Source organism: Patiria miniata, unplaced genomic scaffold (assembly GCF_015706575.1).
Source record: "Patiria miniata isolate m_02_andy unplaced genomic scaffold, ASM1570657v1 HiC_scaffold_1, whole genome shotgun sequence".
NCBI classification, from domain to species: domain Eukaryota; kingdom Metazoa; phylum Echinodermata; class Asteroidea; order Valvatida; family Asterinidae; genus Patiria; species Patiria miniata.
In genome coordinates this window covers 10,872,717-10,888,709 of record NW_024037047.1, presented here as the reverse complement: position 1 = coordinate 10,888,709, position 15,993 = coordinate 10,872,717, and the positions used below count along the sequence as shown (strand labels likewise).

The 15,993-nt window shown below is 38.6% G+C and overlaps 1 protein-coding gene across 1 annotated transcript in view; it reads left to right on the top strand.

Annotated features, from left to right (window-relative positions):
* The window catches only part of LOC119723041 (MAP kinase-activating death domain protein-like), a gene marked incomplete at its 3' end in the record, with an annotated part of 85,371 nt that overhangs the window by 57,600 nt on the left and 11,778 nt on the right, over positions 1–15,993 (top strand). Inside the window, 3 exon segments of the mRNA XM_038193526.1 lie at positions 4,357–4,386; positions 7,554–7,734; positions 12,734–13,055. Coding sequence (XP_038049454.1) covers positions 4,357–4,386; positions 7,554–7,734; positions 12,734–13,055 — 533 coding nt within the window.

Sequence of the window (15,993 nt, the reverse complement as noted above, 5' to 3'; positions counted from 1 at the left end):
TTCCTATTGGTCGAGAGCCCGTCACGTGGCCGGTCTTAAACGGATGATAAAGACATGGCTAGCTGGTCTTAAACACTTTTCCAGTGTCACAATAAAATGTGGACTCCTAAAAATCCAGTGCCTCTTACCGTTTCATTGGTTGAACGTTCACAATCCTCACGTAGGCATGCGCAACACTACAAGCGAGTCAGAATTTTATAGTTCTAAATTCAAAACGCAACGCCCCAGGTGCGTTCTGCGTGACATCGCGCAGAACATGTTACGCGCGCGTCAATCTCCATAAAAGGGTTGTTTAAATCTTACTCGCCAGCTGAACACTCCATTATTTTGCTAGAGGGATGTTTCAAAAAGCATGAAGTGAACTTGTTGAACAAAATCGGGATTTTTTGAACGAATTATTTGATATTTTTTTACGGATAAGGTATTTATGAATGGGAATAAATATGTGCTCGGTCGGTATTTATCACTCTGTTTAATACCGCTTAGAGTCTGGGTGCTGATAATTACCCTCGCCTCCGGCTCGGGTAATTATCAGCACCCAGACTCTAAGCGGTATTAAACGAGTGATAAAAACCTCCGGAGCACACATTTATTCCCTTACTAAGCACTGAAAATATGAACCCAGCAGAAATAGTTATTGGCGTCAATGCTTTGCAATGTATGTTGCTTGTGACTGACTGGCAGGGGTTTTTGCTTAACAATATTATCTGCTGAGAAGCTCCATGAGTCAGGTCAGTCAAGTCAAGATCACTAGCACAGTACACTAACTAAAAAAAAACTCTTGTAGCTAGTTTTTATCTTATGCAGCTACAAAGCTATTTGAGATGAAGAGACAGTCTGTGAGTTAATCTACAGATTTGGGTAGCGGCCAATCACAGAGGGCAGTATTTGAGGGAATCAGCATTTTCATTCGAAATATGCACGTAGATTGCTTTTGAGCCACATGCATTATTCATTCTTAACACCTCATCAGCCTGGTTTGCGTATTCGCACAGCCAGAGGTTTGTGAAGGAATGTACACGCAACCCATGTACGAGGGTACATGTATGTACAGATACATGTACAAGTATGTTTGAATGTTTTCAACCAGCTGTGCGCATGCGCAACACGCAGCGCTATCAGTGGACCCCAACATCCTTTACAGGTTTGCCACAATGATATGTTAAAAAAACCTTTGGTTTGCATGTAATTCATTTGAAGTCACAATTTCAATGAGACAAAATGTTACTTAAAATTAGTATCCCCCCCCAAAAAATGTTTCAAATATGCACAACTCTCAGTCAGATGTTTAAACCTTTGCAGAATGTGTTCCAATCTTCCATACCTACCGAAAAAAATGAACGAGTCTTCTAATTTATGCGTAGTGATGATGTTGCATGTGCATTGATGAATAAATGCACACAGGCTGGGGAGGGGATCTCACACGCTGGGGAGGGGATCTCACACTTGGGGGGGGGGGGGGCGCGGGTATGTGCTCATGGCAGATTGATCAAGTCGGACTTCTTGACTTTTGATGTACATGTAACATGTATATTTTGTACTCGACTTTACAGTATGTTCGTGCATTGTTATACGGCACTGAAGTACATTGTAGCACACAATGGCAGTTGTTGGGCGTCTGGAAAGATAGTGATGGAATTAAGGGCTTTTTGTGGTATTATTGGGTGGGGTTACATCCGATTTGAGAAGTCTACCTCTGTAAGTTGTCACAACCACATGCAGTCACAACATAAAATGACAACACTTTAATGCATATGGGCAATTCCATGCCAAAGTTGACATGACCCTCAAAATTTAAAATGGAACTTATTCAAATTGTTTCCCTTTTGCAGGTGAGGGGGATACCTAAACCTTATGAATATGCACTAATATTGCCTAAATTTGTTCGTTTTCATTTTTTTTTCAACGTCTGAATATGTATCCATGGTAACTTGTTAAATTTCAAAAATTTGGGGAAAAAAATTGAAAAATTTTAACATTTAATAGCTTACCAAAGATGAAAACATTTTTGGAATTTATTATATTTGAAATAGTCATCAGGGAACCTTCTCCAAAAAATTAGGGGAAAAAATGTGATTTGTATTTGCATAAGTACACTATGAATAATCATATTTACGTGGTTTTTTTTCCGCGGCAACCGTAACGTCCGTAACGTTTTGAACATTTTTTTCCTCTACAGTTGTATCCAGTGAAGTGATTTTTTCCAAACCACAAATTTAAAGCTAGTTTCTGAAGGGTTACCTTGTGCAGAATGAAACTTGAAATTCCAATAATTAGATCTAGGCTAACGAGCGTTACGGACGTTACAAAATTTTGTTACGGATGTTACGTTACGGACGTTACACATTATACTTGCATATATACGTTACGGATGTTACACATTGTACTGCATACAAATGAACCTTTCATGCACCCTCCACTATGCACCTTATTCACATCTCTCTTTTAAAATATGAAATGACCCCATGTGCACATAATCTAGGTCATTTGTAAAAATGTTCTGCCTCCTGGCCTGAATGTTATAATTACATGTATAAGAGCCATATATCTCAGGCATGTACATTGTACATGTACATACATGTACACAGCTGAAGTTTGAAACTGACAAGCACACATGCAAAGTACATGTAAGTGAATTTTGATTAATACTTTTTCAGAAGTTTTTATCTGGACTAAAGTGTCAGTGGGCTCCTTGCACCAGCGAAAGAGGGCGCCATTTTACCTAGCAACAATGTCCCATGGGCGGGACATTTAGCTGGTTGGCGCGCACCGTCCCTTGTACTTAGTGTGTGACGCACGTTACTGTACACAGGGGATTTGTACTACATACACGCAGTGGTATGGTACGGCCGCGCATCACGGCAAAATTGCAGTCAGGCAAGATAGCGTCGGTCGGTCACCCCCAACTGTACTCTCTTTGCCGGTGAGGGGGTATTTGTGAACGGAGTGGTTAGCTTTGTTTAGCTGAGCCATTTCACTAAATTTTATAACTTATGATACAAACAACAGTTACCGGTACTGTATTTTTCAGTACGGTAGAGCAAATTTGGAAGATTTCCACAATGTTTCTAAATGTGTTTGTTCACAATTCTTACAGACTGTTATAATGGAAGCATAATTTGGCTGAACCTCCAGATTGCAGTAGGTACATGTAGTACATTCAACTCCGGCTAAACCGACATCGTACAACTCGTCAAATCGCTCAAGTCGGCCGTCTGACTAAAGTCCCGATTGTCCGTAATGCATTTCCATTGAATTTTTTATTTCTAAGTTAACAACATTAGCAACTGATCTTTTATTGAAATAAATTCACACATTTCTCCTACAAGAATGCAAATTGTAAAATGTATTGAAATGTTTTCAAATTGGCACATGAACCGATTTAATGTACCGGTATGTACATGTACCGGTAGGTATACCCTAACATTTAAATGACGGTGACCTGAATTGTTTCAGATGGAGGACACTCTTATTACTGCATTGCAAATACTACAGGATAGGCCTACATGGTCAATGTTAATTTGAAATGTGCTACTCTCTGAAGAAAGATTATCATTAAGTAAGCAATCACTGACATTTACAGGTATTTCAACAGGAAGTTTTATACCAAAACAATGATAAAAAAGTGACATTTTGACGTAATTCCTCACCACCATCACCATCATCACCATCATTTTCTTACAAGAAGGTTTCTAGTCACATGTTGTGCTGGTGGTACACCATAAAAAGGATGAAAAAAGATATTCACAGCTGGAAAAAACATGACTGGTAATCTTGGAGCATCACGATTTCACACGCGTAACGTCCGTAACACTACAATGTAACGTCCGTAATGACAAACACTTGGGTTTTTCTCCAACATCACAGTGGATTTTTCTAAGTGGTCATCCATGTTTGTAAAGAGTGAAGTGACAACTGCTAGTGCATAGTTATTTCAAAAAGCTTTGGCAAGAAACTTCACAGAGTTTCACCAATACATTCCAAATGTTGAAAAGCCTTGTCAAAACACGTAACGTCCGTAACGCTCATTAGCAGCGATTATGTCTAATTAATTAATTAGGTTACCTCTTAGTTTTACTATACCATGTTATACATTTGGGCCTAAGTCTGAAATGTGCCGAGTGAATAAAATTTGCTTTGACCCCAAATATGTTATTTTGGTTTGTCAAAGTTTCTAGTCGCCTCTGAATGTAACGTCCGTAACGGTGGAATTGCCCATATGTGAGCATGCAGTTGCATCTATAGGCAAATTTTGAGTGCGACAATTTCCTCTTTTATGGTTATATAAAGGAAAGTTTCACACAGAGCTTCATACATTCAATTAACTGTACCAAACTATTTGTGCTTCCTTTTCAGCAAGAATGATCGATCAATGAAGACATTAATGTGAGCATTTCAAGTGTAGTAATTATATTAGTAATGAAACATGAAGCATACATGTACTAGCTCTCCTTAGCCTTGCCTCAACAACTGTGCATCATTGCATGAAAGTGCATTTTAAATGTGTCAGCTTCACACGGTGTGCTTGTCATGCACTTGGTTTTTCATTTTGCTTACAATAAAAAAAAGTGATTTCATCCTGTATTCCTGTACACTCATCATCTGAAATTATTTTTGATGTGCTGTCTACTCAAACTCAAAAAGTCAAATGCAGTGTCCGTTGTGTCATCTACACATGTACGGCAACTGTCTATTTTGATATGTACATGTATATGTTAGTGTGAATAGTGTCATTGTTAACATCTGGCATTCATGGACATACCATGGACAGTTTACCCATTCCTATTGGTCGAGAGCCCATCACGTGGCCGCTTTTAATTTGTTGATAAAGACATGGCTGGCTGGTCTTAAACACTTTTGCAGTGTCACATGAAATTTGGACTCCTATGAAATCCGGTGCCAGCACGTTTTCTTTTGGTTGCTTCTTCACAATCCTTTCGTAGGCATGTGCAATACAACCAGTGAGTCAGTATTTCATACTCCTAAATTCACACTACACTGGTACATCTGCATTCTGCGCCACATCACGCAGTACGCTCGACGTGCGCGCCAATCTCCGCATAAGGAGTTGTTTACCAGAGGGCCTTACCATTGTATAGCTAAAGGGGTGTTTTGTTGAATGAAATCATTGGAAAATTTATAATTTTTGACTTTTTTTACCAGAAGGTATTTATGAATGGGTTTCGCTCGGGTAATTATCAGCACCCAGACTGCAACCAGTCTTAAGAGCGTTTAATACAGTCTCCCTATCACATTTTTTTCCCCGTATTTAAGTCCTTTCCATTATCGTATAAAATGAACAAATATAGATTGCATTCATCAATACATTATCAATCTTGATTCACTGAAGTTTAAATTATAGTAGTTAAATAATCAGTTTGGTTTGTGCTAAGAGCATGTTAAAATAAACTCGACAATAATCCAGCTCTGTATTTCACCTGTGCACGTGCACATTAACATTTGACAATTTCCAGGATTCAAAACAGCAGGTTACCGGTATGTGCGCTCAAATCTGTGGCAGCAATAGTAGCCAAATCTGCAATACATGGAAACTTTGAGTTTCCATGTATTTCTATAGCAGCAATAGTACATAAATCTAGCAGTCTGCAATTTTTCAAATAATTTTTAAGAATATGGAAGCACAAGTTAGAGCAATCAGATCACTTAAGGATATGGTGCACTTCAAAGTTTTCAGAATCCCCCGCCCCTCCAATTTTACCAGTATCCTAGATACTTCTGAACGCTGATAGTTAATTGTCCCTAAAAAAAAAATCAACCAAACTTAATGGAAGAATAGGCAGCGTGTGTACCACACGTACATGTATGTTTCCATGGGACATTTAGCTTTTGTATTTTACATGCTGATCAAACAATTTCATGTCAACATTTTTAGGGAAACACCGCCATGAAACATGATGCATGACGTGCAAGCACACACAATGCTGCCCAGTCAACCCTCCAATGAAAATATCATCGAAATGGAACCAAAACAGGAGTCCAATCATGTACTTCCCTGTCCAAAATTCTCTATTTTTAGTGGATTTGAAACTACATTCTATAACTTATGTCGGTCTGCTATCAATTATTGTCTGGAACATAATTGAAGGATGTTGGATGAATAGTGTCCTTTTTTGTAACCCCACCTTCCCAGCTCCCCAAACATGTTCCACAAGGTTCTTGGAAACAGTGATGCAGTTTACCAACTTTTTGTTGTTTTTAACAAAATATCATTTCAGGTACCCAAGGTCATAAACCTGCAGACCTTTCCAATATCTTCCCAATATGTTCAACAGATGAATACATGTATAAAGAAATGTAGATCTTGTACTTTTGCAAAAATTGCATGTAATCAACTCTATGACTATTAATCAATTTACTGACCTCAAATGGAGACGCCAAATAAAGGAATGCAGCTTGATATATGTATATTTTGGTACTTTTTTTCTTCTTTGAATAGTATTTGTTGAAAATATTCATGTACACACATACCATATTTGCATTTTCTTTTTTTACAAGATGATTGTATGTATTGGGTTTTGCCCTTCACTCACGTCATTTCAAAAGCACTGCACACTGGGGCTTTCCTGGGGGTTTACAAGAACAAAATGGAGCCCATGACCTCCTTTGTGGTCCTTTGAGGTTGTGGTTCAGGTCCCAAACGCTTGTATATTACTTATAACAAGCCCCATAAAAGCACTTGGCTCCTATGGAATTACGTTGGTGAAGGGCAAACCCAGTATTGGATTTACATCTCCCCCACACAACAACTTGCATCAGAAAACAAAGCTTGTTCTTTGTTGCACTATCCTATTTGAGAGCTCATTGTGAAATACATGTGTATGGCCTCTCTGTCCATCTTGTACCTTTTTTCACCAATATTACTTAACTGTCATTCCATTTAGCCTTTTACTTTCTGTCTACAGTGATATTAATGAACTGACATACATGTATATATATATATATGATATAATACACTTGATCTTATTTTAATTTGACTATTTCTGAATCTGATTGTGCTATTGTGCCCGGTAGGAGTCAATTGACTATACAACACACGGCTCCCTAGTTCCTTTCATTATACATTGTATGTGCACTTGTATTTTCTTATTGATTTTGGCAGAGTGTATTGTAAAAGACTACTAATCATGGTGAATTTAGACAAGATGCACAATTTGTTTTCAAATGTATGTTGTTCTGATTTCTAGCACTGCAGTGTTACAGCAAATGACTTTCATTGCCAACCGCCGGTAGGCGTGTAGATTTGGAGTAATCAATTTTGAAAGTCACTTGCTACAGTCTGTTTGCATGGTTCTTAAATGCATCCATGCATGCATTGCTTTCATTCTTTATTCAATTATCTAATTTATGCAACAGGCATTGAGATCTGTAAAAACCTCAACATATGATATAATGAGACTAAATAAACAGTGCAAGTTTGTCACTGGCATTACATGTATTTCTCTGTCATGGGTAATACTTCCAGAATATCAATAATTTGCATGTTGAATGTTAGGTAGTTTACATTATGTAATTCTGTTTCTTTATGCACTCAGTGATGACCAACTTTTTATCAAAGAGATCACCAGAGGGGTGCTTGAAGGCAACAATGTAGGTTGGCTCAACTGGTCTCGCCTCAAGAAGTTAATGCAGAGTGAGAATATGAGAGCGCAGGTTATAAGTCAGCTATCCCCACAAGAGAATACAACAGTACTAGATGATTACATCGAAGACACGGTAAGACTTCATTTGGAATATTTCGGTAACCTTTTTATTTGTCTCTACTTTGTCTTACTTGCCATGCGCCAAGCTCCTGGAATGAGATATTGTCTGTGTCCATTGTCATAATTCTGTCCATTGTCACTTCACTGAACGTTAATTCTGTATACTGCTTTCAACTATCATAACCCAAGCTTTGCAAAAGGTCAAAATGATGTTTGGAATCTATTGCTTGGGGCAGTGCACAAGATCTAGTGTGCCAATTTTCTGATTCAGTTTAAAACCCATTTATATTATTTCACAACTTGGATGTAAAATGAAAGTTTTCAGATGCATGATTCAAATTTTTGATGTCAACAAAAAAACTCCTTTGTAAGACTACTTTTTTTTCAGTTCAAAGAGGACATGGCCACAATGTATGTTTTGATTTAAACAATAACACAATTATATTTAGGTTTAAACAATAAAACAGTTAGATCAAGGTGATTTAATGTGGTTATTCTGGGATCTCCGTAGGCACCGTCGATATCGTATTTTGGCCGATACCGATATATCGTTTTTTTTTTATATCGATATATCGATATTTTATTCATTTTAATTTTCAAGGTATTATAACAGGCGTGAATTGCATGGGATCTACTCTTTCGTTCGCCTAAAAAAAAATTGCTGACAACTAATCTGCGTGGGGACGTATTAAGTCGTGTACCCCAAACACGACGGGTGATACGGTCAATGACCACACCAGACCCTTGACTTAAGATCTCATGGCATCTGCTGAAGTGTGCGATAGTGGTTTCGGAATCTATATCATACAGTACACCTTTCCAGTCACAGTAACAAAACGTGAAATTCATTTTTTGCACCAAAATGTCCAGGATAGTGCAACAGATGTCATCATTAGTGGTTCTGCACTATGTTTCTTAAATTTTGTACACATAAAGTCTGAAATGTTCAATCAATCATTGTTATTTTAGATATTATCAACGAATTATGCTTTTTAGAGTGTGGCCAATGCATATTTATGATTATGCAAATAAGGGTGGAGTTTGCAGACCGATGTCAATTGAGAATACATGTAACTGCAACTGCCTACCGACATGGTGTTGCTAGGCAACTGTATATCCATGGTGACAGTGCATTTTAAAGGGGCTACTGATGGGTGGGGCATTTTTTTCCCGGCGAGAGCGTGTGGGAAAATACAAAACGATGCAACTTCTTCAAACCGCTAAATATAAGTAAACCAAATTTCACGTCTTTCGGGAAGTCCAACCTCACAATAAAGGATCATGTTTCTACAACTATAGGTTTTCCCGAACAATTTCACCAAGGTTTTCATTCAATTTAATGCCTGGCTCATTCGATCTAGATTGAAATTGAAAGATCACGCAGATCGGCATTCGACAATCAAAAATAATCATTCAATTTCACTATCCAAGCATTCTATCGACTTTTAGCTTCACTCGTCCCTGCAAAAGATGCCTTCATATTAAAAGTAACGCGTTGTTCATTCAATTTCGTCTAAACCATTAGTAAGGGGTTGATCGGGCATTTGTTTTCATTAATGGGCAAACATATTTCACATTTTGTCAAACATCTTTTAAGACTTCATACATGTCCGTATTCCTTATCATATTTGATGACTATATAGATTGAGTTTCTTTCTTAATTAAAGGGTATGTGCAATGAATTTTTATCAGGAATTCTTTTTGCACAACTCTGCATGTGAAATGTAAGAAAACTATACACATTTTACAACACTTTTTGGGTTGATCTTATTGCAAATGTGCACTTCTTTAAACATTTAAAAGTTTCCATGCTTTTCCGGAATAACGCTGTTACTGTGATGTCATTTCAGGAAGACACTGTTCAGTTTAGGGTTTTCGATAGTCTTTAATATACGTTAAATGTGAAGTTAAATATTGACTTTCATTTTATTTTTTTATTTGTTCGTTATCTGGGGTTTTTTTTTTGGGGGGGAAGGTTGCAAAATCCCCCTACCCCCTTTCCGTTGCGCCGCATTGACACTAGGTTGGGTCACAACACGATGTACTCTCCTCACCGTGGTGGTCACGTCCACTATGACTTCACATTCAATGAATCTGTGTACCCCCATCATACAACCCCGCCATTCTCTTAGAAATGGTATATCAAGCTCTGATAAGTGGGTTTTTTTTTTCCCCAACCACATCCATTACACAAATCAGTAGCGACACTGCTGCCTTTGGGTCTGTCACAAAAAAGGTATGGGAAACACAATGTACTTGAAGAAGTAACACTAGTCTTTAAAAGACTAACTGAGGTACCCCCTTTTATACCCCAATTCAGAAATTGCTACAGTTGAGAGGTTAATAATAATTCTACAGACGACAGAACCAGTAACTGGGTTGATATAGATGAGGCAAGAGTGTAAGAAAAAAAGGGTTTGCCAACATTTCCAACTGTAAAGGCGTCCCTACTCCAACACATTAGAAGAGCTATCGGAGGTAGATTTTATTATAAGAAAAGCGGTCAAAATTGTCCACGGTGGACATATTGAGTATCCCCCCCCTCCCCCCATTTTGAAAATGGATGCCATGCCTCTAAAAGGGTAAGTTTGTGATGGCTTCACATTCAAAAAAAAGAAAGATTCTCATATATATATTGCTGTGTGGAGTTAAATCCATTTATGGAAGGTAGGCACAACTTTTTTTTATAGGGGCATCAAGACTACCCCCCCCCCCATATTACCATGGCTGCCACGCCCCTAAAATGGTGTGTTTGCTATGGTTCCACGTCTGAGTTTTTTTTTTTCTGGTGAATATTAATATCTGTGGGAATTAGCTTCATTCGTTAATGAGATATGGGCACATTTTTCCCATGGTGGGCATAATGAGAGCCCCGCCCCCTTTTTTTCAATATGGCTGCCACGCCCCTCAAAGGGTGTATTCGTGATGGCTCCACATCTTGAATTTTTTTTCTCATGAATGTCAATGTCTGTGGAAAGTTCCATTTCTCTGTGAATGTGGGAAAAATATTTCCATGGTGGACATTATGAAAACCCCGCCCCCCTTTTTTGCTAATATGGTTGCCACGCCCCTAAAAGGGTGTATTCGTGATGGCTCTACATCTGGAATTTTTTTTCTCATGAATGTCGATGTCTGTGGAAAGTTCCATTTCTCTGTGAATGTGGGAACAATATTTCCATGGTGGACATTATGAAAACCCCGCCCCCCTTTTTTCATAATATGGTTGCCACGCCCCAAAAGGTTGTGTTCGAGATGGCTCTACATCTGGAATTTTTTTTCTCATGAACATAAACGTCTGGGGGACGTTTTATTCGTTCATGAAATATGGGCACAATATTTTATAAGGTGGTCATAATAATTTACCCCCCCCCTTTTTTTTTAAATGGCTGCCACGCCCCCCAAAAGGTACTTTTGTGGTAGCTCCAAGTCTGGAAAACATTTATAATCTATATAATTATGTCTTTCTGTAGTTTCCTGCTTTTGTAACAAGTGGGAACAACCGTTTTCACTTTGGGCACGACAAGTCCCACCCCCCCTTTTCTTAAATTAATGCCACGCCCCTAAAAGGGTACATTTGCGATGGCTCCACATAAAAACATTTTCTCACATGATTACAAAGATCTGTGCCAAGTTTCATGCTTTTATGCAAAAGTGCACAATTTTTTCACATATCCGCTGGACTATACTCACAGAACTTGATCTCTCTTGTCTGTGTATGTATTTCCTGTGTTCATAATTTATTTCGAGGAAATACTACTGGTATATGAAGTGAAACGATGCAGCGAGTTTCACCGAAATCACATACCGATAAACGAAGCTCAATGCCGGCCCACTGCCGGTCCACAACACACAGTTTATCATCGCACGTTCGTACTAAGCGAAGTTCAGACATTGTTAGCCAGTTTCTCCTCGTAACTAGCATTGAGCATATGGTATAAATGACCTGCATTTTCTATTATTTTTTTAGATTATCAACGGCATATATTTTCGTTAACACTTAAGGCAAGTTTTCGTCATTTTTGAGGCCCTTTTTGTATAGCTTTCGTAGTGCAATGGAAATAGTTCAGACTGAACATTTTCATATAATTTTAACAAATCTGAAAACAAATATTCAGTTGCTGTGTCATGTATATGTGCAGTTTATTAACTCCATTTTCCAAGAATAATTAAGTGATGAACCAACTGACAACTGTATTAAAAAATGAAAGCGTAAGCAGAATTCAAACCTTTTATTAATCTCCATTTAGTTATTTTTTTTATATAAATTTTACCTTGTCTTACAGTTACAAAAATGAAAGAAGTTTAATAAGCCACTTAAGCATATTATCATGCCAAAACTAGTAATAATAATGCAGCCCCTTGAATAAATCCTGATATTCAAAACAAAACAAAAACAATGTTTACCATCGTTTATCCATGGATTTCAAGGAGAGCAAATCGCTCTCCTTAAAATACATTTGCTCTCCTCAAAGATTTGAGGAGAGCATATATAGCTCTCCTGGATTTTCTTTAAATGAAGGACTGCTGTGCCCCTGCAAGAGAATTAGACTAATTTTCCAGGGAACTAGCCAAGTGCACACACGAAACGGGCAACTCGTAAATACATGTAGCATTTTGTTGTCTTCCTGTCACATACATGTAGTGCAAAATGTTTTTTTTTCCTTATTTATGACACAGGTCTTGTAAAAATAGTTCAGGTCCAGTAAGATTCTTCGGTTACTAGACCTGCTGTCTAGTGGGTTTTTTTTCATGAAATTCGAGCCCTGTTCAGGGGCCATGTTTGTGTCTGGCTGGTTTTAAACACTTCCTACCAGTGTTTTATCAGCGGTTTAAAACCACCCACGTGACTGTCTCTCGACCAATTAGAATGGGTAAACTGTATCAAATATTTATGAATGACTGATGAATGACTGACGAATAACTGCATCTGAATTGATTGAATTAATCTGCAGTTGTGTATGTTTTGGTTGTTTTAATAGTAAATGGCATTGTTCCCTCTCTCTCTTTCACAGCAAGTGAGCAAAGCAGTGTATAAGGGGATTGTATCTGTCTTGAAGGCTGTGATTGCCGGACTGGAATACTCTTTCTATACCCAGCCAATAGGAGGATTTGCCAGTGCATATGCCCTCCTTGAGATTGCTCACACACACTACTTTGGAAAGGAACCTGATAAAGGCAAGAAAGCTCATTTGCATGGTGATGGGATTAGAAGTGAGAGTGCTTATGCCATTGAGGGTTCAGTGGTTGTCACACCAGATGAACAGCATGGTGGCAGCATGGCTGCCATTCCTGAAACACATAGTCTCAATGAGGATAATTTTATTGCTGCTATAGGTGAGCTGCTTATATTTCAGTGTTTACAAAGAATTATCCCCTCAAACAGTAAAAGTGATATAAACAGTTCATACATGTTGATATACATGTATGCGCATTGTTTTGCACAATTTGTGTAGCATCTTGCACAGTTATCAATAATTCAAAACATTTTGCACAGTATTCTTACTACGTTTGTATGGGGAGTCTGTAATGTGCATGGCACTTTTACCATTCTGACAGGAAGATTTGTTTTAAGGGAGAGGGGGGCTTCTAGTGATAATGCAGTCTGAATGCTTTCCAAATGGCTGTATATGATGCTGATAGATGCCACGAAGTACAACAAACAAACAAACAAACAAACAGATGATGAAGCAATGTATGATGGAAGTGGTATTTTTTACAAATTAAATATATTATGTGTGCAGTATTTTCACCAATTTCAGCTGCATTTACCAGACGGATATGTACATAGATGTAAGCATCACATATCAGTTATAGGCTGTACATGCCATTCATAAGCTTGTTTTCAGTCTGTTTTGTGTCTGTCGCACACCTGTATTTAGACCACGATGTTAACTATATAAATACACCCTATGGACAATAGTAGTAGATGTCTGATTTTACTGTACAACTGAGGACTCTTATTGTTGCCTTCTTTTGTTCTAAGTGTTTGGATTTACAGTTTTTCCCAACATATCCCATAAGGTTTGAACAATGACCTTCTGAGGACTTGGCCCAGGTCCCGGGATTATTTTTTATCACAGGTTACCTATTCCATGCCCTCAGACAAATGTCCTCAGATAACCCTAGCGGTTCAAATCACAGCATGGACACAGGGTAGCAATGGAAATCCAATTTGTGGACATAGGATGATGCAAATGACTCCAAATAGACTGAAAGCGCACTTTATGAAAGGCTTGAAGCTTGTTGCTGGCTTGAATGTACCGCCAAAAACAAATACTGCAAATCAGCAATGCATTTTCTACAGATTATGGTTAGAACTAGTCCACGTGAGTGTGCGTGGTTTGTATTGAAATGATGTCACTCTCACATGTTACCAACAAAATAGTTATACAGTCGACTCCCGTTAGTGCAAAATCAGATAAGACAAAATCCTGGTTATAACGAAGGAATATCTTCGGTCCCTGCAAAATTGTACAGGTATCTATGGAGGAAATTTGCTGAAGCCAAAATTGGGTAGTAAAATTGTTCTGTTATAACGAAAAGTTTTGGCGACCCCCTGGCATGTAAAGCATTGTTAGTGACCCATTTATTACAAAGTTTTGAAAACCACAAAAGCTTACTAACTTCATGGCTTTTTTCCTTTCTTTCAGACCTAATCTGAAAGCAGCATAATTAGTCATCAATAGGTTCAAGTCAGCTTTGTTTAATCTTGCCCACACTGTGGTACAATCACTAATCGCGCACTGTGGTTAGCAACAAAGGCCTGTTATCAAAGCATGCTGATGATACCATGATACAATGAGGCCCAGAAGGAAACACAAGAAACCACAAGCCGGGAAAGCAAAAACAGAAGTAGCCTATTTAAAGTGACATCTTCTGCACCCTTGCTGACATGGACAACAAGATCTACGCGGATCGTTGAAGTTGTTTGAAGTCAACCAAACAAATTCAAATGGCTTTTTTCAGTTAAAAAAAAGAGATTGGCGCATTGGCAAATAAAAATAACGAATGAAACAAAAACTTTACGGCACACACCATGCAATCACGATGTACCATTATGACATCATTGCTCAGGAGACTGTCTCATGAGGGCGCTTTCTCATCAACTGACCAAGCAAGCAAACAAGTTTGGATTGTGGATCAGCACGTGAAAATTACATGTAGAAATGAACCAAGGTCTGATGGTCTTTTTATTACATTTTAAAGGTTTTTTTTGGTATTTACTTATGATAATAGGAATATATGTACCGTACCTTTTACACATTTTCACAAACAGTTCTTTTTAGTCCACTTCGTGTCCTACTTACCTGTTGGACCTACAAATGCATATTTCCTTAACTATGTAAATTAACCGCTAAAGTAAAGATTTGCTATAGCGTGCCACAGCGCCCTCCTGCGCCAGCGCCCACAATAGTCAGAGCCACCGCCATTATCGTCCTCTTTTTCTTTAGCGCTCGTGACAGTAGGACGTGTTTTTCAATGCTCACAGTAGCATGCATGTTTCTACTGGATGTAATCGCTATTTGTTATTAATTTTCTCAAGATTTGCAATACATTTGTTTCTCGGAAGCACTAGGTGTGTTTCTGGTTACATTTGTTGGTTTTTTGGACGAGTTTTATAAACGTTTTTATTAAACCGTTTTATGACCTCGTGTTTTTGCGTGTATACATTGTACATTAAAGAATACGTATGTGTTTGTATTTTTTTATCCTAACAGTTTGAAGAAAATCCTACTATAGTTCTGAGACTGTTCTGGTTTTTAGGGTCTTTGATTAAAATGCCTCCCAAAAATTTCGTGACTTGTGATAAATGTCACAAGATTTTGCCGAATAGCCTAGACGACTCCCACGAATTATGTCCTAAGTGTAGGCCATGTTCTAGAGCTCTTAGGTGTGCCATTTGCGAGTCATGGGGCTCCGAAATGTGGACGAAGATTGACACCTGGCTAGCGAAATCTACAGACTCGGCAAGAAGTGAAGCTTCGACCACTTCTGGAAAGAAAAAGAAGTCATCGAAGCGGGTAAGTACGGAGCCACCGCGGTCCGTTCCTGGTATTGGTTTTACCTATCCTATCGGACGCGCGACGGGGCTTTCGCGGACTGGAGCCAGGCCGATGGCCGAGGGTTCCAGTGCCGCATGTCTTTCCCGGGGACAGGTTTCGGGCACGGAAGTGTCGCAGGCCAGTCCCCATAAGGGAAGGAAAAGGACTAGTAGTGGGCGCGATGCGCCGAAAACCACCGGCCCTGACTCGGTACAAACCGGGGCCAGACG